Source organism: Corvus brachyrhynchos, unplaced genomic scaffold (genome assembly GCF_000691975.1).
Source record: "Corvus brachyrhynchos isolate BGI_N302 unplaced genomic scaffold, ASM69197v1 scaffold356, whole genome shotgun sequence".
NCBI classification, from domain to species: Eukaryota; Metazoa; Chordata; class Aves; order Passeriformes; family Corvidae; genus Corvus; species Corvus brachyrhynchos.
In genome coordinates this window covers 51,657-75,779 of record NW_008238648.1, presented here as the reverse complement: position 1 = coordinate 75,779, position 24,123 = coordinate 51,657, and the positions used below count along the sequence as shown (strand labels likewise).

The window sequence follows — 24,123 nt, the reverse complement described above, 5'->3', positions numbered from 1 at the left end:
GAGAAGTCCGGAAGCAAGGGCGGGGCGGGCCAGCCACGGCCCGGCCTCCAGTGGGGCAGGGAAAGCGGCTTTGGGATCCCGGTGTTTTTTCGAGCAGAAAGAAAAGCGGCCGAAAAAGAACCAGCAGCTCTTCTCTCTCGGAACACTGAGACCGAACTGCCCACACCCCCAGGTGAAATGAAAAGAGCAGCCAGGTCCTTTGTCTTCTTTAAGCACAGCCATTTGTCCCCTAGCACCATGCATATGGGAAAAATTCTTTAACAGGAAAAAAAAAACTAGGACTAAGGAGAGTCTGCTTCCTCTTCAGCTTTGCAGACTCATCCAGTTTTTGGTATTTCTTTCGATGGTTCAAGATTTTTGGCACCATGCCCATCAGTAAAATAGTGCATTCTGAAATTTATAGATTTGGTTCTTCAGTTGTCAGTGCAGGTTCTTTTTTTTTCTTCTGTGAAATAGCTAAAGCTCTAGGAGTGTTTTAATACATAATACAGTTACACAGGCTATGGCAGATGAAGCCATTTGATAGTTACTGGGGGAAACAGTTTCTGCCTCACAAATAATGCGGTGTTGCTCAAACACAGAGTTTTGTACTTTTAATCTGTTCTGTCTGTGCTTCTCCTAAGTTGGTTTATGATGATATAGTCTTCTATACTGGGGATGAAATTGAAAAGTTATTTCAGGCTTCTTTCTCACCTATATCATGTAAAAAAAAAAAGAGAATTATTTTTTTTTTTAGTACTTGTTGTCTCAAAGTAGATACTGAAACATTGAGTTTATACTTGTAAACTGCTTTGTTACCTGCTTTCTCAATGGAATTAGTTTCCTCAATTATAGGCATCTTGGACTATCTGGTCATTGCCTACCTTGTGAGGGCTGCTGAGTTGCTGTTGTCTGAATTGAGAAGAGATAGGATAGGACCTGAAACTATTGATAGCCAACCTTTTTTGTTGAATGCAGGTGCCTGTCAGAAGTCATGGCTTTTTGTAGTGCTTCACAGTTGATGCCATCTCATTTGCATATGCAATTTTACCTCTCAAATACCTTACCTAGGCTAAAAGCTCCTAGAGATGGTGGCATATACATAAACCTATCTGCCATCTTAATGGTTTGCAAATAATACTTTTCTTCTTTCCTTTGCAGCTAACAGCTCAATCGACTAACTGTGAAATTGCATAATATGAGTTGCTGTGCTATTCTTGACGAGTGTTTTGTTTTATTTTCAATTTCTATAGAGCTGATATGATCCCTGAATTTATTTTTAAGATGGAATTTAATATTAAAGCTAAAGCTTCACTTTTCCCAAGTTATTGTTTTGCCATTCCGTCTCTTGGTGCTTGAATTCTAGTACATCTGGATAGTGGTTCCCCCCGGCTGTGTATTTACTCTCAGCAGTCTATTGTTCAGTGATACTTATAAGCATTTTTTCATTTCCTTTGGAGAAAAGGATAGCTCTGTACGTGCTCCCTTGCTATATTTATGGAGGTAGTTGAGAGGGAAACTTGCTTGCTTTGCAGATTTTCTGTGTTGTAGTCATATCTAGGCTTCCTTGAACTAGTAAAAGTCCATTATAGCCAGAAATATTTAGGATTCTCACATTTCATAAGAAAATCCAACTTTTAAAACTTGTTTCTTTTTCATTTCTTTCAAAAAATACAGCTTATGTTTCCATTTGTATCAGTGTAATATGTATGTATGGCTCTTTTTTTCCCATGAACTGGAGGGATGTGAGGTAGAAGCATGCATTGAGAGCTGTCTCTTCCTTTTTGACTTTTGTATCTAATTCTATTCTATCCAAATAGACTTCTTGGGAGACTGTAGGGGGAAAGAAGAAAAACCTTGGAAAAGAAGGTTTGGAAAACAAAGAGAACAGAGAGAAACGAGGGGACAGAGAAATGAGCCGTGGATGGGGAAGTTCCAACAGACGGGGAAGAGGAGGCAGCCGTGGCCGAGAGTGTATGTATAAGGGTTCATTTTTAAAGATTCAGACGCTTTTCTTGCAGCTGAAACTGGCTGAGTTAAGAGCAAATGCTTAATGGAGTAAAGTCTGTCTGAGCTATACCTCAGCACTGAAGGGATCATAACCTGTTTATGCAACAGGTATGCTCAATCTGTCTGTGACTTGGTTTTGGGATGGTCTGTGTTTATCCAAAGACACTAAATTTAAATTTCTGTCCTTTTTTGATTAATTGATCTTGTACAAATTGATGTTCTTTTTTAAGTTTTAGAATTGACTCTCTGTAAAACTGCTTGAGAAGCAAGTATGTTGCTGCACAGCTGATACACTTTTTTTTCTTTTAATGAAAAAATTATCCAGCTTTGATTACATCTCCTTTTATGAGTGGGAGAACCTGAAGATGTTCTCATCTTTTTATAAGGGGAATGAAAAGACTGGGATCATTATTACTCTCTAGCATATGTTACTCATAAGCCAACCAAAGGTGAGTTTCTACAACACAGAAAGTTCTTTGTGGGTTGAAATGTTTAAAATTTTTCTACAGCTTATGCAGGTGCAAAAATACATTGTACAAAAGTAAACTGATGTTTCCAAGTTAGGTAGCATCACATTAGATCACCATTGGATGCACATTGCTTTTTTTCTTTCTAAGTTTTATCAGCTGTATCAAAGCTATATAAATTGCCTGTAAGGGCGATATGCACTGATAGATGAGCAGAGAAACACCAATGAAAAAATATGTTTAGCTTTTGACTTAAAAGCAGGAAAAGAATTTACAATATTAGCCAATTCTTTTAATTATTGTAATATCTTCAAATATTGTGCCAGTGAAGACATTGTAAATCTTTGTAAAATAATGACAAAGATAGGAAAAAATAGTCATAAAACTTGCAGCTATGTTTAGAAAAATTGAAATCAGATCCATCAAAATGAAAGTGAGGGGCAAAATTTTTGACAGAGCCAGATGCTGCTTGTCTCTTTTTGTAAACTGGAATTAAAGATTTTTTTCAGGTTGTTACCAAATCTCGACAGCTCTTCCCAGTGCAAGTATTAATGGTTTTGTTGCTGCCATTAGGAAAAGTCGTGCAGTACAAAATCTCAACAGTGTTTTAAGTGGTCAGGTTTGGGTTTTTTTTTTTGGTTTTTTTTTTTTTTTGGTTTTTTTTTGTTTTGTTTTGTTTTTCTTTTTTTCTTTCTCCTTCCTTCAAAGAGCCAGCCATCTTATGGAGTACTTCCTCAGGAGTTTTCTGTGAAATATTAAAGGTGCAGTGCTTAGTGCTTTTCTAATGCCTTACCTTCACCCAGTTGTAATCCCTCTGATTTATATACAGAGGAGAGTTAAGTTTCCCTGGTTGTACAGGAATATGGTATGGGCAGACAAAGAGTTGGTGTTCTTGGTTGTCCCTTATTCTTTCACTTGCCACACAGCCTGTTATTGAGGAAGCATAGTATGACACAGCTTTATTTCCTACCTTGTTAAAGAGGTGAGGCCATAATTAATAGTGTAGGCTGCAAAACACTGCCTTTCTCCCCCAAAACCCCAACCCAACAGAAGTGTGTCTGCTGAGGGGCATTTTCCTCTTAGATGTGTTGCTTCCTAATGGTCTAGTGCAAAGTAAACATAACTTGCTTGTAGCTAGGCCGCTGAAGAAGAGGGGCGACTGACATCTGTTAACCAGCCCACTTTAAAATCTTGCCTTTTTTTTGAGGTTTAGGTTAAGCAGATGGCTATACTGTCTCATGCATGAGTCTCTTAAGCTGTCCTCTCTCCACAGTCAGAGCTGAAGAGAATGGAGTGGACAACAATCAAGGAGACAGGCCTTCAGACCGTGGGAAACGTGGCCGTGTGAGAGGTGAGATGGTAGTATTGGTGCAGGACTGGCACCAATGATTTCATATCCTGAAATTGAACTCTCCCATTTTTTTCTTTAAACACTTCTTTTTTAGCATTTGTTGGTTATCCTTTGATTCCATAAGCATTTAATTCACCTTTAATTTAGGTACATTCCTCTCCCTTGCTCTTTGTCATGTCTTGGTCTCAGAACAACTTAAAAGAATTGACACATTACTTCTATGGTAATTTCCTATGTATCAGGCTTGTGTGCTCTGGCTATGGAGAGCTGTTTTCCCAGATTGACTCATGTCAGCCTTTTGAGAGTGGGAGTATGCTGGGCTTCGCAGAATGTACCTTGGCAGCAGGAGAGCACAAGATTCCATCTGTATGGCTCTCAGGGAAGGATTTGATGTGTACTTGCGTTGTTGTTTCTTTGGGGTAGATCTGGTTGTCAGGCTTGCCTTCTGTTTTTGGTAGCCACTCAGAGAAAGTACAAGCCACCTTAGAGGCTTTTTAGTAAGAGAAGGAATTCAGCATAGAGGACTTGATGAGAAGAACTGTGGAAAAAGAATACTGCAGAGTCTTAGGTACAACAATCTTATCCTGTAGAAGAGATAGGAAAGGTGTTGATAATGGATTTGATGTGGAATCAAGGGGTGTGTAGTTGGTTTGATTTTCATCGGTTGAAGTGGAAAGAGGCTTGTTTCTTCTAAGAGCAGGAGGAATGAAAATGAGTAACTTGGGTACAGTGCAGATTGTGTGAGGAAGTGGGTATTAAATGAGTTAAATTGAAAAAGTGCATAGCAGAGCTAATGTACTTAAGTAACGTCTGATTGGTGAAAAATTCTGCCTTCAAAGGGCTCTCTTTGGAATATTTACTAATGAGGCATTCAAAGACAGGCACATCCAACTTCATTGTCTCCAGATCTGCATCTTGAAGGAGTGGAAACATGCAAAGACATGTAGCTTCCAAAGGGTTGCAAGAATGACTCGTACCTGTGAATCAGCAAATACCAAATGGTGTGTGTAGAGAGGTAGCTTGCAGGGGAGGGTGTGGTATAGTTCACAGCTACAGTTTTTTGGTATGTTAGCACTGTTAATAGATGGAATGTAAGTATTTCAGTTAATTGTTTTATAAAATAATCCTTTATACTCAAATTATACATATAAAGGTAGGAGTTTTTAAAATTGTTGGGTGAAACTTAGAGGTTAACTTCAAATGCAGTCTGTTGCTTTGTAACCTTATGAACAATACACTGCTTTTGTTGTCAACACTGTAGCTCTCTAGATGAATATCATGTCTTAAGCCAAAACACTGACCTATCTGACTGAAGAAATAGGAGCAACTTCAACCAATTTTCATTCACTGGCTTAGTGTACAAAGTATTACTGTATCTCTCTACCACATATTTTATACTATGCATTCATGGGAGAAAAGTATCTTAATGAAATGTTTTCAACTGTCTGTGATAAACTGGTTGACTTCAGTATTACAAGTGTGTGTATTCTGTAGCAGGAAATGCCTAACTAAATTTTAATGCAAGCCTCTCATGGTTTTCGGCCAGGACAGTTATTTTTTTCGCAGTAGCCATGAGGGAGCAGAGCCTGGAGCCATCTGGGTATGCCTAGGTTGTTATTCTATACTACTCACATCACTGCTGGGGGGTGGAAGTAAGGGATTCTCACTTCTGAGAAGGAGGAGGGGCATGGTTTATGGTCGGGAAGAAAAAGGTGGCACATGGAGTGTCCCCCTGCCATTTTGTTCATTGTCTTGGGGGTTACACAGTGCTGGGTTGATTGATGAATGTGGGGAGTTTTTGGGATTTTTTGCATGTAAATCACCCTCTTTTTGTACACTTTTATTATTAGTATTGTTGCTGTTACTGTTCATTTTCTTATCTCATTGCTTTTTCCAGTAAATAGTTTTATCTCAACCCATAATCGCTGCCATTCTTATCTCCCACTGAAGGGGAGGAGCGAGCGTGGGGGGGAGAATGGGACACACTCTAAGGAGTGCTGCTCCTAAACCATGACAGCCTTTAATTGGCACCCAATGTGAGGCATGAAGGGTTGAGATAACAGACTTGCCCAGAGTGGGTGGGAAGCAATTTTGATCTAAGAATTTTTTGTATTATGTATGGAGCCACTGGGCACAATGTCGCTTGGTCTGTTCACATGGTCGTGGTACCTAACCCTGTATGTGTTTCTGTATATGCACTATGTGCCCATCACAGTGCTTCTTCTCAGAGCAGGGATGGGGATCAGGATTGCTTTGTTGCTGTACTGTGTGATATCAGTTTATGATATGATAACATTAGGGGCAATGAGGGTCATTTGGGATGTGTCTTGAGTGCTGCTCTCCTGCATTTGCCTCGAGTGCTACCTCTGGGAATTAATTAATAATCGTACCCAGCCTGTGGGGGAAACAGGGAAGGATGATTTTCCCCAGCTTTTTACCCCCTTTTCCTCCTTCAGGCCTGTTACATCAGCTTTTGAGAATTTTGAATTTCCTTTGGATGTTAAGGAAAGCCTCTTCTTGTTGCTAAGTCTGCCAGGTCTCCTCTATGCGGTCTACACCATGTTTAGAGTCAAGAAAGAGATATCTAGGGAGGTTATTCAGAGATCTGCCACGAGGGTGGATGGATAGTTATGAGTGGCATGGAATGTGGGAGGAAATGAGCTAGTTTTGAGGGAAATTCTCTGCTCCAATGGTTTGGAAGTTCACCCCTGAGCAAGTATAGGACCCTGTTAAAGTGACAGAATATTTGCAAGGACAATGCTGTGACTACTCCACAGAGGAGCAACTTGTTGCAGTGTGCTGGGCCCCTGGCTTCTATTTATTGGACACTGCTCGTCACTAGACAGCACCCTCGGGGGAGGAGGAGGAAAGCAGAGCAACTGACACTGTGGTCACTCAAACTGCCGCTGAACCACTGGTAGCAGTTATACCTATACAGAAAAAGAAATCCAAGACCAAATCATTTCACTTAGTGAGGGATGGAGAGGAAGTAGGACCCTCAGAACAGGAGGAAGAGGCAGGGCCAGAGATAATCACCTGATCCCTATCCCTGGGTGAGCTGCGAGATATATAAAAAGATTTCAGCTGCCAGTTGGGTGAGCCCATGGTGACCTGGCTGCTCTCATGCTGGGGTATGGTGGCCCACAATATGAAACTAGAGGGTAGTGAAGCCAAGCAACTGGGATCCCTGTCCCAGGATGTGTGCATTGACCAGAAAATTAGGAAGAAGATGGAAACTCTCAGCCTCTAGAGGTGACTCCTGTCAAGCGTGAGGGAAAGGTATTCTCTCAAAAATGTTCTGATAGTGCACTCAAGCCGGTGGAATGCCACGGAGCAAGGTATCCAGTACCTGAGAGAATTAGCTGTGCTGGAGGTACTCTATAGGGATTTAAATAATGAGCAGTCTCCTGTAGATCCAGATGAGGTCCAGTGTAAACCATACATGTGGTGGAAGTGCCTACGGAGTATGCCATCATCGTATGCCAACTCACTGTCAGTGGTGTCAAGGAAAGAAGGAGAATAAACAGTGCTTCAGGTGGCTACCTGACTCTGGCAATAGACGTGGTCAACAAAATAGCAGCTGTGTCCCCACCAACCAGCAAGGACACACAAGCTTTCCTAGGCACTGTGGGTTTTTGGAGGATGCATATTCCAGATTACAGTCAGATTATAAACCCTCTCTATCATGTGACAGAAGAAAAATGGTTTCAAGTGGGATTGTCTTGGTTTAAAAGACAGGTGTCTGTCAAGGAAGGCGGGAACCTCCCTTGCAATGGAAAATATGGTCCCCTTCCCTCCAAATTATGATAACTTTGAAATTATGGGGCTTTCAGGCAAGGATATGGGAAAAGGAATAACAGTTCTTTACTAGAATATGTATATACCAAGGCAAACAAGCAACAACAACAACAACAACAGCAACAACAAACAAAACCAGAAACCCAATAACAGCCTTCTCTCGGCTGTCAAGCCTTTTCCCCTTTGGTGTAGTTATGACCACAGCTGGCAGGGGCACTGTTGGCTCCTGGCCAGGCAGGGCCGGTGCAATGATTCCCTTCGTGGATGCAGGGGGCGCTGTGGCATGAGCTTAGCTGCCTGTCTGCACGTGGTCAATGGCAGCTCAGACAGCAGGAGAGAGAGAAAAGGGGCTTTCCTTTGCAAACTCATGGGGAGCAGCTGGTTTCAGTGTCATTCTGGGTGGTGAAATGGACTGTAGCAGGAACCTTGGAGCAGCAGAGGCAAGCACACCCAGGGTGGCAAACAAAGTGTAGCAAAGACCTGAAGCCGTGGCAAGAGCAGTGGGGGGTCCAGGCAGACACGGGCTGTCAAAGTGTAGCAAAAACCCAAAACAGCGGCAGAAAACAGTGGGGCTGGGCAGCAGCAGCTGGGCTTCCACAAGCAACTGCTGCAAGAGCAGCCGCAAGACCTCTCTCTGGAGAGGGGAAGGGGATTGGGGTCCCAGGTTTCCCTTGAGGTACCCAAGTAGATGGTGAAGGTCCCTCCCAGCAAGGTCAGGTGTTGAAAAGGTCCCAGTTCAATGACCACTCTTGCGAGCAAAGGCTCACCCATGGTAAGGAGAAGCAGTGAAGGACGAAACTCTGCAGTGGCAGCGAATCCTCTGGGCAGCAACAGTCTGGCACCAAAACAATAAACCGTCCTCCCTCTGATCCTGAGAGCGAGCGAGGGCTGAGCCAAGCCCCTGACCCCCAGCTAAGTCTCTCAGTATCTCTGCACTTCCCAAGAGAAAACCCCCCCAGCTACCAAGCTCACTTCCCAGGTAAGAGACTGCAGCCAACTGCACCCCTTCCCCCTCCTGGCAACATCTTTTGTCTCTTAAGTATCGTAGTTCTCATCTCTTAGGCAACAAATGGGAGAAAAATTCCCTGAGAGAAAGGATTTTTTTCTTTTTTTTTTTCTAACCTCCAACAGGGGTCCTGAACAAGAACAAACTTTTGAACAAATTAAACAGGAAATTGTTCATGTAGTAGCCCTTGGGCACTGGCCAAAATGTGAGAATGGTCCTTTCTGGAGCCTCTAGCAAAAAGTACCTGGGGAGACCCAAGAACGACCCCTGGGATTCTGGAGTCAGGGATACAAAGGATCCCCAAGGCCTTTTACACCCCAAATGAAAAAGAGATACTGGCAGCTTATGAAGGGGTTCAAGCTGCTTCAGAAGTGGTTGGCACTGAAGCAAAGCTCCTCCTGACACTCCGACTGCCAGGGCTGGGCTGGGTGTTCCAGGAAAGTCCCTTCCACACATCATGCTACTGATTCTACATGGAGTTAGTGGGTTGCGTTGATCACAAAGCAAGCTTAAAACCCCAATCACCCAGGGATCTTGGAAGTCATCACAAACTGGCCTGAAGGTGAGAATTTTGGGCTATTATCAGAGGACGAAGAGGAAAAGGTGATGTGCTGAGGAGCCCCCACCATATTATCAGCTATCAGAAAATGAAAAGCAATACGGTCTCTTTCCTGACGGTTTCTGCCATATTGTCACTGAAACTGTGGGAGAAAATAAAACCCCTCTAGCACTATATTTGAAGTGATAGAGAATCAGACATTACTTTATTCTGGCCAGGATGTCCCAAGAAAAATATTCCAAACACATGTTTTTGCAGGATTTCCCCCCAAATTTTATACAGTCAAAACCCATAGAGATGAACTGTTTCAAAGTTCATTGGTCCAAAGTTGAGCAACCCCTAGTATTCAGTTTCCCATTGGATCCGAATCTCCTAGCCTCCGATGTTAATTAGATCTTCATTCTTCAATTTTCTTATCAATCCTTTCCAGACCAGATGTCTCCAACTTTGCCGGAGGTGGCATCTGAGGGTGGATGTTCGTAGATGGCCACTGATGTTTTGTTGATGGCCTTTTATCTTTCTGAGTATATTTGGGCTACTCCCAGTCTGTTGGTATGTTAAGCCCATCTCCTAAAAAAAACTAAAGAAAATTCCCTTCCCCAAGGCAAAGTCAAGTCAAGCCTAACTAGAGAGACAAAGTAAAATTTTAAAAGTTATATTGTTTCCAAAAAATACCAATGGGCAGTGTAGAGTGAAAGCCATCTGGGCTGCTGAATTATGGCAAGACATGGCTGCTCAGGTAGAGAAGATGGCTGTAAAAGTACATTATGTAGATGCGATGTTCTTCAGTAGTGTGACTCTTGGGTGCATGTGGAAAAATGGTGAGGTGGATCAAGCTGCCAAGATTAAAGTGCCTCAGGTGGATCTGGACTGGTGACATAAAGGTGAATTATTTCTGACTCAATGGGCTCATGATGCCTCAGGTCATCAGGAAAGAGATGCAACATACAGATGGGCTCATTATCAAGGAGTGGACTTAACTATGGACACCATATCCCAGATTATCTATAACTGTGAAACATGCTGTTGTCAAGCAGGCCAAGCGGATAAAGCCTCTGTGGTGTGGGGGACGATGGTCAAAATATAAGTATGGGGAGGCCTGGCAGATCGATTACATCACACTGCCACAAACCCACCAAGGCAAGCACTGTGTGCTGACAATGGTGGAAACAACCACTAGATGGCTGGAGACATGCTCTGTGCCTCATGTCATTGCCCGGAACACCATCCTGGGCCTTGAAAAGCAAGGTGACATGGCACCCCAGAAAGAATTGAGTTGGACAATGGGACTCATTTCAAAAATAGCCTCATAGACACCTGGACTGGAGAGCACAGAATTGAGTGGGTGTATAATATTCCCTATCATGCACCAGCCTCTGGGAAAATTGAATGGTACAATGGATTGTTAAAAACCACATTAAAAGTAGTGGGGGGGGGCAGGACCTTCAAACATTGGCATCTACATTTAGCAAAGGCCACCTGGTTAATTAACACTAGAGGTTCTACCCATTGAACTGGCTCTGCCCAATCAAAACTTCCACGTACCATAGAAGGGGATAAAGTCCCTGTGGTGCATATGAGGAATATGTTAGGGGGAAGACAGTTTGGAGTAGTCCTGCCTCAAGAAAAGGCAAACCCATCTGTGGGATTGTTTTTGCTCAAGGACCTGGGTGTACTTGGTTGGTAATGCAGAGGGATGGGGAAACGTGATGTGTACCTCAAGGGAATTTGACTTTGGGTGAGAACAGCCTGTAATGTTAAATTGTATAATATTGGTTGCTGAATGATACTGGTAATGTTCCATCACTACCCTGGACAGATACTGCTACTGTGCCATAACTACCATGGACAATGAGGATGGACTGCTCCAGATACACCAGTCATGAGCTCCTGATGCAGCAGCCAGCCGACAGCACACCAGCCCTCCTCCCCCAGAAGGCATCTAGGACAGATGGAACCCACAGTCATGGACTAAATGAACTCATCAGACATCTTGGAGGGATGGCTATTGACAATGGAAATGATACGTGTGCTCGTGTATATTTTTATATATATATATGTGTATGTATTTGGAAGGTATAAGATCTGGACATGAGCTAGATGGTATAGAACAAGGGGTGGATAATGTCCTGGTTTTCTGGCCAGAACAGAGTGAATTTTTCCACAGTAGTTGTGAGGGCACGGATCCTAGAGCCTCTGGGTGTTCCTACGTTTTTATTCTATACCACTCATCTCACTGCCAGGGGGGCAGAAGTAAGGAATTCTCACTTCCGAGGAGGAGGGAGATGTTGCTTACCATCAGGAAGAAAAAGTCGGCATGCAGAGGGCCCCCCCCGCCATTTTTTCATTTTCTTGGGAGTCATACGGCACCAGGTCGGTTGGTGAATGTGGGGTTTTTGTATGCTTTTGCTATTAGTATTGTTGCTGTTACTGTTTGTTTTCTTATCTCATTACTGTTTCCAGTAAATTGTTCTTACCTCAATCCATAATCTGCCTCTTATATGTCTCGCTGGAGGGGAGAAGGAAGTGAGCGTGGTGGTGGTCATGCGGCACCAAATTAGGGGGTGTTGCTCTTAAACCATGACAAAACCCATGAAATCTGTAGAGACTTGTATAAAGCTGTGTAATTTATTTCTCAGTATTTCAGGGATGGCTGACCTTTCTTTGGATATTAGTAGAAATAATAATAATCTTCTGTAATTTCATCTGGTAGTCTTTTCTGTTACGCAGAATAAGGTGCTTCAGCTGCAAGTAAATAGGTGGCTGGTAATCACTACAGAACCTTTTTTCAGAAATGTTTCATGCGGAGCATGTGTATGTAGGAATCTAGGTATTGGATAAAAAAATAGGAGTCAGCTAATATCTTTGCAATGCATTGTCTCTATTTTAAGATACCTACTGAGACTGGAGTTATCTTACTGGCTGCTTTATAGCACTGAGGGGAAAAAACCCTGATACTCAGTACTTCAGCCTCTGTGCTATAGGCACTAGCCTTTTTAGGAGACTGGTTGATGGACTCCCTTGCGAGGCAATCCTGAAGGGCAAAGGAATCTGAGAAGGCTGGACATTGTTCAAGAAGGAATTCTTAAAGGTTCAGGAGCATGCCGTCCCACGTGCTGAAAGATGAGCTGCTGTGGAAGACCACAGCCTGGCTTAACAGAGAGCTTCAGCTGGAAGTTAGGGGGAAAGAAAGAGTCGATCACCCTTGGAAGAAGGGGTAGGCAACTTGTGAGGACTACAAAGATGTCATAACATTGTACAGGGAGAAAATTAGAAGGGCCAAAGCCTTAATATGGCTGCTGCCATACAAGTTTTTTTTGGCCGGGCCGCCCCATCTGCCCGTAACAGGGCTGTGGGGGGCCGCGGGTGGAACAGGGCCGCACGGCCCCAGGATGGCTGTGTCCTGGCCTGGCCCGGCACGCTGGGCCCCATACGGGCCCAGCCCAGTGCCCTGTCCCAAGGCCGGAAGCAAGAGTGAGCTTTGCCGGGGTTTGTCCATTCTTAAATGTGGACCACAGAGGCAGTCAAAATTTTTAAGTGGCTTAAAAACTTGTCAGTATTCAAACTAGCCAGTTGATAGGTTCTGTCAGGTCATAGAGGAAGTTGTAAGCACCTCTTTGCAAGAAAATAAATTCCGGAGCTATGCTAACCCATGACACCAGTCCCGTACTGAGGGAGCTGACAGAAGTGTTCACCAAGCCGCTTTCAATCATTTATCACCAGTCCTGGCTAATCAGGGAGGTCCCAGAAGACTGGAGTTTAGCAAATGTGATATCCATCCACAAGAAGGGTTGGAAGTAGGATCTGGGGAACTACAGGCCTGTCAGCCTGACCTCAGTGCCAGGGAAGGTTATGGAACAGATTATCTTGAGTGCCATCATGTGGCACCTACAGAACAACCAGGGGATCAGGCCCAGTCAGCATGAGGTTTTGAAGGCCAGTCCTGCTTCACCAACCTGATCTCCTATGACAGGGCCCCCTGCCTAGTGAATGAGGCAAAGGCTGTGGGTGTTGTCTGCCTGGAGTTTAGTAAAGCCTTTGACACTGTCTCCTACAACATTCTCCTGGAGACACTGGCTGTTCATGGCTTGGCCAGTTGCACTGTTAGCTGGATAGAAAACTGGCTGGATGGCTGAGCTCAGAGAGTGGTGGGGAACGGAGTTAAATCCAGCTAGAGGCCGTTCACTAGTGATGTTCCCCAGGGCTCAGTGTTTAGGCTTGTCCTGTTTAATATCTTTGTCCATGATTGATTGAGAGGATTGAGTGCACCCTCAGTAAGTCTACAGATGACACCAAGTTGGCATTGATCTGCTGGAGGGTCTAAAGGCTTTACAGAGGGATCTGGACAAATTGGATCAATGGGCTGAGGCCAGTCATATGAAGTTCAACAAGGCAAAGGGCCGGGTCCTGCACTTGGGTCACACCAACCCCCTGCAGCGCTGCAAGCTTGGGGCAGAGTGGCTAGAAAGTGGCCCAGCAGAAAAGGACCTGGGGGTGCTAGTCAACAGCTGGCTGAACATGAGCCAGTGTGTGCCCAGGTGGCCAAGAAGGCTAATGGCATCCTGGACTGTATCAGCAATAATGTGGCCAGCAGGACCAGGACAGTGATCATTCCCCTGTACTGGGCACTGGTGAGGCCACACCTTGAATCCTGTGTTGAATTTTTGGCTCCTCACTACAGGAAAGTGGAAATGTTCAAAAGGCATGTGGATGTGGCACTTGGGGATATGGTATGTTGGTGCTGGGTCAACAGTTGGACTTAATCTTGGAGGTTTTTTCCAACCTTAATTATTCTGATTCTAAAAATGGTTACTAGAGTACATGTATTATATTATGAAACTGATTTAATGCTTCTTGCTTTATAACTAATAAGAGAAAATAATTTGAATTGTAATGTATATATAATTAATATAAAGATATTATAATATATTGAATATAACTTCAGTGTTTGTTTTGGTAGTATGGAATACCTAGAATATGAATTTTCTATACTTAGCCTCCTTATCTCTTTGTAAGGCTTAAACCTCTGTCACCTTGGCGTCTGCTGGGAGGATGGCTGGCTCTGCATTTCCAAAGCAGAAATCAGGACTCTTTGATTATTGTGTAGTCAGAGATAAGTGCAAATCTAAGGTGTTGCCTGCACTTCTAGTCTGCATTCCCTTACTGTTCTTAAACCTATTTCTTAACCTTAAAGTGTCTTCACCTAATTTAAACCTGTCAGTGTGAAAATCTGAATTTCAAAATAAAGCATCTGTGATGCAGTGGAAAGATTTAGGTCTGCAAGCTCAGCATTTTCTACAGAATAGGTTATTAAGTTAATGGAGTGCTCCAATCTGAGTTGTGATACTACACACCTTTCTCATGCTCCCATGTAGTGTACATTTGTTTTGTGGGAAGAAGATTTGTGTATGAGATGAACAATTCTTTCTATGCATGGATTATACCAGTGAAGTCTTGATTGTCTAATTATAAGTGTTTTTAACTCCCAATGGGTTTTAGTGGAAACAAAATCTCACTGCCTGCTTGGGTTGACTTCTCTATAATTCATTTGAGAAAAGAAAAATATAAATTGAATAAGTGGTGGCTAATGTAAACCTAGTCAACTGAGGGAGGTGTGTGTAATTTTGTTATTTGCCTGATTCCATCATTTGCTTTTGTGCTCAATATGCTGATTGATTGTAAGAAAGTCTATTCCTTTAGACTCACTGGAAGATTTTTACTGCCACTTCACTTGTTATCTTTTTGTCAATATATAAAAATGTTAGAAAAATTGCTGATTGTGAATTACCACAGGAAAAAAAAAATTTAGTAAACATAGGCTGTTGTAATTTAAACCATATATATGCATCTTTTTAGAGTACTGTTAAAGCTATGCTTTTTATGTTAAAAGCATAAACTGGCATTACTGCTGGGAGGAATTGATCTTGTGTGTCTCCTGGTACATTTGAACTTTATTAGAGGATTGATCTAAATTTAAAATTAACCAAGCCAAAAAAATAAAAAGGGGGCAGGCAGCATGGTAGCTGGGGACAACAGGGGTTTTGGTGGCATCCTTGTGTAAAGGTAACTGGTTTTCTGGCATTTAGCAAGCAGGAAACTGATTTGAAGAGCCGATACAACAGTGACCTAATAATTTTGTTTTCTGATGGTGGTTTTGTGCTCGCTCATTTTTTGACAGTATGTGCAAAGCTTAGTGCAGGAAAGAGCAGAGTTGTGATCACTAGTGAGAAAGACTTCTGTTGTAGTAGTTCTGATTTAAATGGGTTTAAGTTACTGTGGGATTGCATGCTCAGAATATGGGTTCCTGCTCTGAATTGTGTGAAGCCCCGTTTGCTCACTGACCTTTTAGTCACTGTTAAAACGTATTAAAAGTTTGGAAATACCTGATGGCCATTCACAGTTGCTTCGTGACTAACTTCTCTATGTTAGAAGGCTGTGTGCCTTTTAATGGTTTTAAGGCCATGTTTTAATTTTGGCAGCGAAGTAACTTTCTTAGCATAAGAATTTATAGTAGTGATTCAATTGTGTTGGAGAATATCAGCCCTTCCCACTGGCATCTTGCATTAATGACCATGATGCATGAGGTTCTGTGTCAGGGTGGTCTTTCAGTGGTGGGTACTCACTGTCCCATATTTTGAATTAGTTCTTCGTAAGTGTGTTATAGATTTGAATTTAGTGCTAACCCTGCTGGTTTGGTACTGCTCTTTTGTCTTCACTAGAATACTTTTTGTTGTATTTGTTGATTAAACTTAATTTCAGTTTTGACAGAAGGCATAGACACAGCTTTATGAAATTAAGGGAATCTTCTTGAAATTCAAGTTCAGGATTAAATTTTTATACCAGATCACTTTGAAAGTGCCTTGTTGACTAGTAGTCCAAGACTGTGCATGGAGCTTCAGGAACAACATGATTTCTTTCTATCAGTTTCTAAAATTGTTAGAAGTTCTTATTGCTGTTTTTAGCCAGTAGTTTATTGTGCCCATCCTGGTACAGCATCTTACATATGCCTTGTTTGCTAAAACTTCATCTTATGTGTAATATGCTAAAGTTATTTTTTCAGATTTTTGCACTTGGGAGGCTGGGGAGACTTGCTTCCTCTTCTAAAATACATTTCTACTTTTATGCTAGCTATTCCAGCTAATCTCTTTGTACCTAATGTCTGCCTCACTCAAAAATATTTCTACTTGACTGTTACTGTGATTTGCAGCTCCCAGTCAGTCTTGTAGTTGAGTTTGTCAAAAAACTTTTGATCTCTCTTCTATGCATCACTAGTAAATGGTGTTTAATGCTGTATTGATAGCTGTCGGAAGTAGTGTCCCCAAGTAAACTTTTCTAGCTGGTTCTACTCTTTTAAGAAAACCAGCAAAAACAATATTTACTAGGCAGAAAGAGAATCTAGAGTGCACTGACTTCTAAAGCTGCAACCCTGTAATGCCCTGGATCAGCTTCCCAGATTGTGGATTTTAGGTGGGTGAAGGAGAGAAGAGCAGTAGAAGAGGTAGGCTGAGCAAGGAGGTTTAGAGGCTGAGTTATCAGATGGGTACAGCAGGGTCTGGGACACTGTTTATGACAGAGCAAAGAGCACAGCTCCATGTGTGGGCTCAGTGAAGAGGGATGGCGATTGACAGGTTGCAGTTGTTGCCCCTTTCCTAATCTCTCTTCTCTCCAGATGATTGTGAAAAGAGAGCAAAGAGGGGAAAATAGCCTAGTGTCAGACTTCATTCTCCTGTGTTCTTGTTCTGTGTTGCTAGATGGGAATCCTTCCTCTGCAGGTTTACATGGTTGTCATCCTGTATAGAATAGGGGTAAATCCTTTAATCAAAATGTGGATAAAGCTATCCTGCTAATTTGATGCTTCTAAGAAGTCCTTGGGTTTGCATGGCAAGGTTTTGGTAGCAAGGGGAGGGGGGGACTACAGGAGTGGCTTCACTGCGAAGCTGCTGGAAGCTTCTCTTATGTCTGACAGAGCCAATGCCAGCTGGCTCCAAGACGGATCCACCACTGGCCAAGGCCGAGCCAATCAGCGACAGTAGTAATGTCTCTGTGATAACATATTTAAGGATGGGGGAAAAAAATATTGCACAGAAGTAATTGCATCCAAAGAAGAGAGGAGTGAAAATGTGTGAGAGAAACAGTGCTGGAGACTCCAAGGTCAGTGAAGGAGGTGCAGGAGGTGCTCCAGGTGCCAGAGCTGAGATTCCCCTGCAGCCCATGGTGAAGACCATGGTGAGGCAGGATGTCCACCTGCAGCCCATGAAGGTCCCCAGGAGAGCAGAAACCCACCTGCAGCCTGTGGAGGACCCCATGCTGGAGCAGGTAGATGCCCAAAAGAAGGTTGTGACCCCGTGGGAAGTCTGTGCTGGAGCAGGGTCCTGGCAGGACCTGTGGCCCCGTGGAGAGAGAAGCCCACACTGGAGCAGGTTTGCTGGTAGGACTTGTGACCCCGTGGGGGACCCATGCTGGAGCAGCCAGTTTCTGAAGGGCTGACCCTGTGAAATGGACCCACGCTGGAGCAGTTCATGAACTGCAGCCTGTGGGAAGGACTCACATTGGAGAAGTTCATGAAGGACTGTCTCCCGTGGGAAGGACCTCATGCAGGAGTAGGGGAAGGACTCCTTTACCTGAAGAGGAAGCAGCGACAGAAACATGTAATGAACTGTCCGTAACCTCCATTCCTCATCTCACTGTACTGTTGGGGGAGAGGGGGTAGAAAATCAGGAATAAAGTTAAGCCTGGGAAGGAGAGGGGAATGGCAGGGAAGGTGTATTTAAGATTTGTTTTACTTCTCATTATCTTACTCTGATTTTGATTGGTAATAAATTCAATTAATTTCTCCAAGTCAGGTTTGTTTAGTCTGTGATGGTAATTGGTGAGTGATCTCTCCCCTGTCCATTTGTGGAGGGGAGTGATAAGAGCAGCTTTGGTGGGCACCTGACCTCCAGCCAAGGTCAAACCACCACAGTATTTTGGAGGTCCAGAAATGTCTTTTAAAACATGGATAGTGAACTAGGGCAAGGAGAAGAACAAGTGGTGAAGGGAGGAAAAGGAAAGTCATTAAAACAGGAACTTTCTAAACTGAATTTACCATGTCTTGGAGCTACTGTTTATTCAGTTTAGATGGTCCCCTCAAAATAAGGGGTAATTTTGATCCAAATTTGAAGTCTTTCATAGGTAATTCTGATGTTTGGACAACAGCGTATCAGTGATTTAGGATTATAACTTTTGTGCTCTGGTAAGCTTGTAGTTGTTCAGTGACTTTTTATAACCACATAATTTTGTCATTAAACATCACTTTGTTCTCAGTCAGCAACTCTTGTAATACCAAATAATATACATAGTCTCCCTCAAAAAAACCAACAAACTGAAAAAGCCTCAGATATTGAGGTTATAAGAAAGAAAAAAATTCACCAAAACTATGTAGAAATAGGCCACATGTAAAAAATAGTTTTTAACAGTTTGCATAGACGTGCTTTATGGATGGTTAAGTAATACAAAAATTTTCATGCTTTCTTGGCACTATGCAACGTGCAAAAAAAAAAAGCCATTCACTATATTAAGAAGCTTGTAAACTGAGGTTGGTAGCCAAAATTGGAGGCAACAAATATTTGTTGTCGTTGAAATAAAAATTAATATTCTTGTGGGTGATAACAAGGAAGTTTGAGTAATTTGAATTTGATAATTTTCATGTCAGTAGTTATGCTTAAAGGGGAAACAGAAGGAATATGTTGGAACAGGTTGGTGAAAGCACAGGAGGGTAGGGGTGGGCTGAGTCAGAGAAGGAAGCAAATGGAATATTTAAATTTTCTTCTCACAGATAAGAAGCGATGGAATTTCTTGAGAGATCAAGGTATGCAGGGAGGCTGGAATTTTAAAGCATTTAGGCAAGAGGGAAAAATTAAATGAAATTTTGAACAATATCTAATGATTTGGCAATAGCAGTCTCATGGGATGATTCTTTAGGTAAAGTCTTTTTCTTGGCATTTGGAGCTACTTCACTAGATGCAGAAAAGATAGCTAAGAATTGCAAGTCCTACTGAAACATGAAGTCTTAGATGAACTGTGGCTTACTTGCATGTGTTAGAGAAATTTGGGAAGTAAATTATATTTAACCACAGTACTTTTTTTTCTTCAACCATAATATTTTCTAATGTGATGGACTAGCAATTGGTGGCTCCTCTGCTGTTGCTGTTAAATGCTGTTTTCTCTCCTAGGGTTTGGACGTGGCAGAGGGAGAGGAACAGGGAGGTTTTCAGCCCAAGGCATGGGGTAAGAAACATGCAGAGCACAGATTTTGGCAAGGATCAAACTCACTGGCAATATTAATTGACAGTGTTGCCACTGTGTGTCTTAATATTGCTGTATGTTTGATAAACCTATATAGATACAAAAATTCAAAATGTCTTAGATTATTAATGGATTATTTTTGTCTTAAACCAGTATTTCTACCTAGACACACCTATACAAACCTAATGTAAGTTCACTCAATGTTAATATCTCAAACTTGGGGAACCCATTTGTACCTATCAGTAGCAGCCATCAGTAGTGTCTTGGAGACTGAAAGTTTTGTGTGGTGCATATAGTTCTAGGTCAATTTTAAAAAAGATTTCTTTCAGTGTAATTTAGAACTTTCAAGTTCTATATAAAACCAGAAAGACTAGTGATTCTAAACTTTCTCCTGTTTTTGAGGTTTCATGCTTTAGCTGTTTGGATGTACATTGACCCTAAAACAAAAGAAGTTACTCAGCAGCTCTAAAGTTTGTTCTCAGTTTTGGTGGAATAACTTGCTTCCTGAAGTGTAGCCTCCACTACTTTCACTCAGTGTTTGCCTTTAATGACATTTCATGTAACATCAATGATGTCATGATGAACAGAAGATTCATTCTACTTTTCTGATAATTCTTATTGTTCATACTTGTAGATGATAAACTGAAAAAAGGTTTTTTTTCAATGATCCTTTTTCACCTTTTAGCTTCATCTGTGTTTTTTGACATTGGTGTCAAGAGTGTGTTCTGAAAGTCTTACTGATGTCCCAACTCCTGTCCTGCACAGGTCTGGTGCTCTGAAAGGACATGATACTGGTTTCTCATCAGTAAGCCACCTTCTGAGAAACTATCAGCTGAGAGAGGCTTATCATTGTGCATATAAATTAATGCTTTATAAGACTGGAGGAGTAGGTATGCTGTTAACTGCTATTTCAGGAATTGTTGGTTTGGTTCAGTTTCTCTACAGTAATTTTTTTCAGTCTATTCACTTTTTTTTTCTCCTTTTCTTCCTCTTTTACCTGTGTCTGCTTATAGAGGAAAAAATTTTGAAATCAAAACTATCAAGATAGATTATGTGGAAATCAAGAAGTTAAATCTAATGCAACTTCAGATAAAAATGATGACATCTATGTTCATTGAATGACCCATATGTTCTCTTCCATTTTTAAACTTTTAAAACTCTAGGACATTTAACCCTGCAGATTATATGGAGTCTTCTGCCTCTGTTGGCTTTGGGACAAAATCAGAGATTTGGGAGACTGGTCAGAATGATGCAGATGATGGAACTGGTAAGATGCTTCAAGAAGTGGAAGGATTGAAATGAAGACCTGTAGCAAATTGCAGTTGAAATAACCATTCTGTTAGTGTTCAGTTAACTTCTGAAAATGTGAATACATTTCACATGACACTGATATTGGTTCATTTTTATAGCTTAATTGCTACTAATGTGCAGAGCACGTGCTGTAGCTGGCTCTCTTGTTAGAATGAAGGGAAAGCAATTTGCAACTTTTTTGGTTTAATGCTAACAAACCCTTGAGACACAAAGGGATTTGAGGAGTTATTGGAAGAGTCTTGTATGTGAAGAACTGTGCTAAAGGAAAAGCCAATGCCTGAGCATTCTCACACCATTCAAGGAGTCACACACACACACCACCTGAGACTTTAACTGCTTAGACCAGAGTCCCTTTGCAGCGGGCAGCTCCACTGAGCCATTGGGTGCCCCTTTCGACTCCTTGCTAACACACATTCGCTCTCAGGCATGCTTCCTCCTTCTTCAGGCTTGACCCTAGGTTTCTGTCTTGGTTTGAAAGACAGGTGTCTGCTAAGGAAAGCAGGAGCCTCCCTTGGAATGGAAAATATGACTCCCTTCCCTCCAAATTATTATAACTTTGAAATTATGGGGCTTTCAGGCAAAGATATGAGAAAAAGGAATAACGGCTCTTTATTAGTCTGTGTATGTATAACAAGGCAAACAAACAATAACCATGGTAACAACAACAAACAAGAACAGAAAACCCAATAAACAGTTTCTTCCTCATCTTTAAGCAATTTCCCCTTTGGTGTAGTTACAGTTGCAGCCTGCAGGTGTGCTGGCAGGCTCTCGGCAGGGCAGGTGCAATGACTCCCCCCTCGGCTGCAGGGGGCGCTGTGGTGCGAGTCCAGCCATCTTTTCTCCACGTGGACAATGGTGGGCACAGCTGGCAGAAAGGGATGGAGAAGGGGCTTCCTTTACGAACCCACAGGGCCAGCCGATTCCTGTGACGCTTCTGGATAGCAAAAGGAGCTGTAGCAGGGACCTCAGAGTAGCAAGCTGGGAAGGCAGGGATGAGCAAAGTCCCGGAATGTTAGATGAGATGTATCAGAAATATCTCTGTGTTACCTTGAACAAGCTGCAAACTGCTTTGAAAAAGTTTTGTTCAGTTTTTCCTTCCCCCTCTCAGGCTAAGTTTAAAGGCATAGAAAGGCACAAAAATTAATTGCTGGGCATAGGGCAGCGATATGGGATACACATCATAAAGTCACGCCAAGACATGGGGTTTTTCCCCTGAGGCACCCGAGCAGATGGTGAAAATCCTTTTTTAGTGAGGTAGGGTGTTAATAAGGTCCCAGTTCAATGGCTGCTCTCATGAGCAAAAGCTCACCCCACGACAGAAGAAGCAGGACCAGGCTGGGCTCCGGTGGTGGCAGCGAATTTCCCCCCAAGCAGCAGATCAACTGTCCTCCTCTGAAGCAGAGAGAGAGAGAGACAGAGGTAGGAGCTGTACCCAACCCCTTTTCCCCAGCCCAAGTCTCGAAGTATCTCTACCCTTCCCAGAGAAACCCCCAGGTAAAAAGAGAGAGTAGCCAGCTGGACCCCTCCCCTGAGCTGTGGCCACTTCTTTTGTCTCTCTTAAGTATCCAGTCATTATTGTCTCCTAGCAACACATATGCAAGAAAATTCTTTAAGAGAAAGAAACAAAAGGAAGAATCCTAACCCCCAACAGTTTCCCACAGCAGAGTCTCAGGCATCTGAGTTTATAAAAATAAATAATTTAAGAGTGGTACAGAAGCAGGTCAACTCGACCTGGGTGCCTCTGGAGAGGGCCCCCAAACAAAGAAAACCCTAGACTTTTATGCCCTCACAGTCTATGCACACATTCTTCACCCATTCTTCACATACCTTGCACACACCTCTTGGTCCAATGGTGATTTTTGGTCTGGGGTCTTATAACCCTTTACTGTATTCTTTCTCTGTGTCCACACAGGCCACTAACTGTTCTTATCTTGTCAAGTCGCAGCTTCTGCTGATGGTTGTAGCCTTTTTATCTTCTGGTTTGTACTTCCTGTGCACTAGCTCAGTTGACAGAGCATGGAAAACTGAAAAGTCTTTGATTTAGAGTAAGCACTATGTAGCAACAACTAAAACATCAGTGTGTTATCAACATTATTCTCATACTGAATCCAAAACACAGCACTGTACCAGCTACCGAGAAGAAAATTAAGTCTATTCTAGTCAAAAGCATATCTAGGTGAAAGTGAATTTTTTTGCATGTCACATTAACATAAATTCTGTTTACTTGAAATCCAGTGTCCAACCATACACAACTGGAATTAAATGTTAAACAACAGTTAGTAGCATTAGGACAATGAACTTTCCTCTTGCTGATTATCTCTATCAAAGTTAGATTTTGAGCTGTATCCAATTTGCAAAAAGAGAGCTCTTTCATTGGGTTTTTCAAGGGTTTGGTAAGCCCGTCCCATAAAAGTCTATGTCACATACCTCCCCTTTAGTCTTGGTAACTTTATACCACAGTGGGTCATCCATTGACTTTATACTTAGCCATGCAGTTGGGGTCCTCTGGGTTAACAGCACCAAGAGTAGTGAGATGCTCCACTTCATGTCTTTGGTGTATAGATTCTTTCCAATGCAGATATTTGTTAGCTGGTTGGTTATTCATTGCTCATTTGACATGGGAATGGTATATCCAATTTTATTTTCATAAAACTTTAAAAGCAAAATTAGAACACAATAAGACAGTATATGACCTCTCACATTTGGGTTCTAATTTGGATTTTTCTGAAAATACCTTATGTCTTGGTTTGAAGACAGGTGTATGCCAAGGAAGGGAGGAACCTCCCTTGGAATGGAGAATATGACCCCCCTCCCTCCAAATTATTATGACTTTGAAATTAAGGGGCTTTCAGGCAAAGGTATGGGAAAAGGAATAACAGTTCTTTACTAGTATGTATAAGAAGGCAAACAAACAACAACAGTGGCAGCAATAGCAAACAAAATCAGAAACCCAGTAGCAGCTTTCTCGACTGCAGGCACTTTCTCCTTTGGTGTATTTACAGTCACAGCCGGCAGGGGCTCTGGTGGCTCCCAGTCGGGCAGGGCGGGTGTGATGATTCCCCCGCGGCTGCAGGGGGCGCTGTGGCATGAGATTCGGCAGTCTCCCTCCACGCAGTAATGGCGGACGAAGTCAGCAGAAAATGGATGGAGAAAAGGCTCAGGGTAGCAAGCTGGGAATGCAGGGATGAGATGAGTCCCGGAGTGGTAGATGAGATGTATCAGAAACTCGGCCGCTGTAGCTGGAACTGCGGGACGTCCTGCAAGGGCAGGGGGTGCAGAGCTACAATATAGCAAAAACTCGGAGCAGTGGCAAAAAAAACTGGCGGGGGGGGGGCAGGGGGGTGGCGGGGCAGCGCCA

General features: G+C 42.6%; 1 protein-coding gene across 1 annotated transcript in view; it reads left to right on the top strand.

Annotated features, from left to right (window-relative positions):
- Positions 1-24,123, top strand: part of LOC103617962 (ubiquitin-associated protein 2-like) — a gene marked incomplete at its 3' end in the record, with an annotated part of 124,966 nt that overhangs the window by 54,911 nt on the left and 45,932 nt on the right. Inside the window, exons 4-7 of the mRNA XM_017737660.1 lie at positions 1,800-1,953; positions 3,730-3,807; positions 19,382-19,436; positions 20,618-20,721. Coding sequence (XP_017593149.1) covers positions 1,800-1,953; positions 3,730-3,807; positions 19,382-19,436; positions 20,618-20,721 — 391 coding nt within the window. The remainder of the gene's footprint in view (positions 1-1,799; positions 1,954-3,729; positions 3,808-19,381; positions 19,437-20,617; positions 20,722-24,123) is intronic.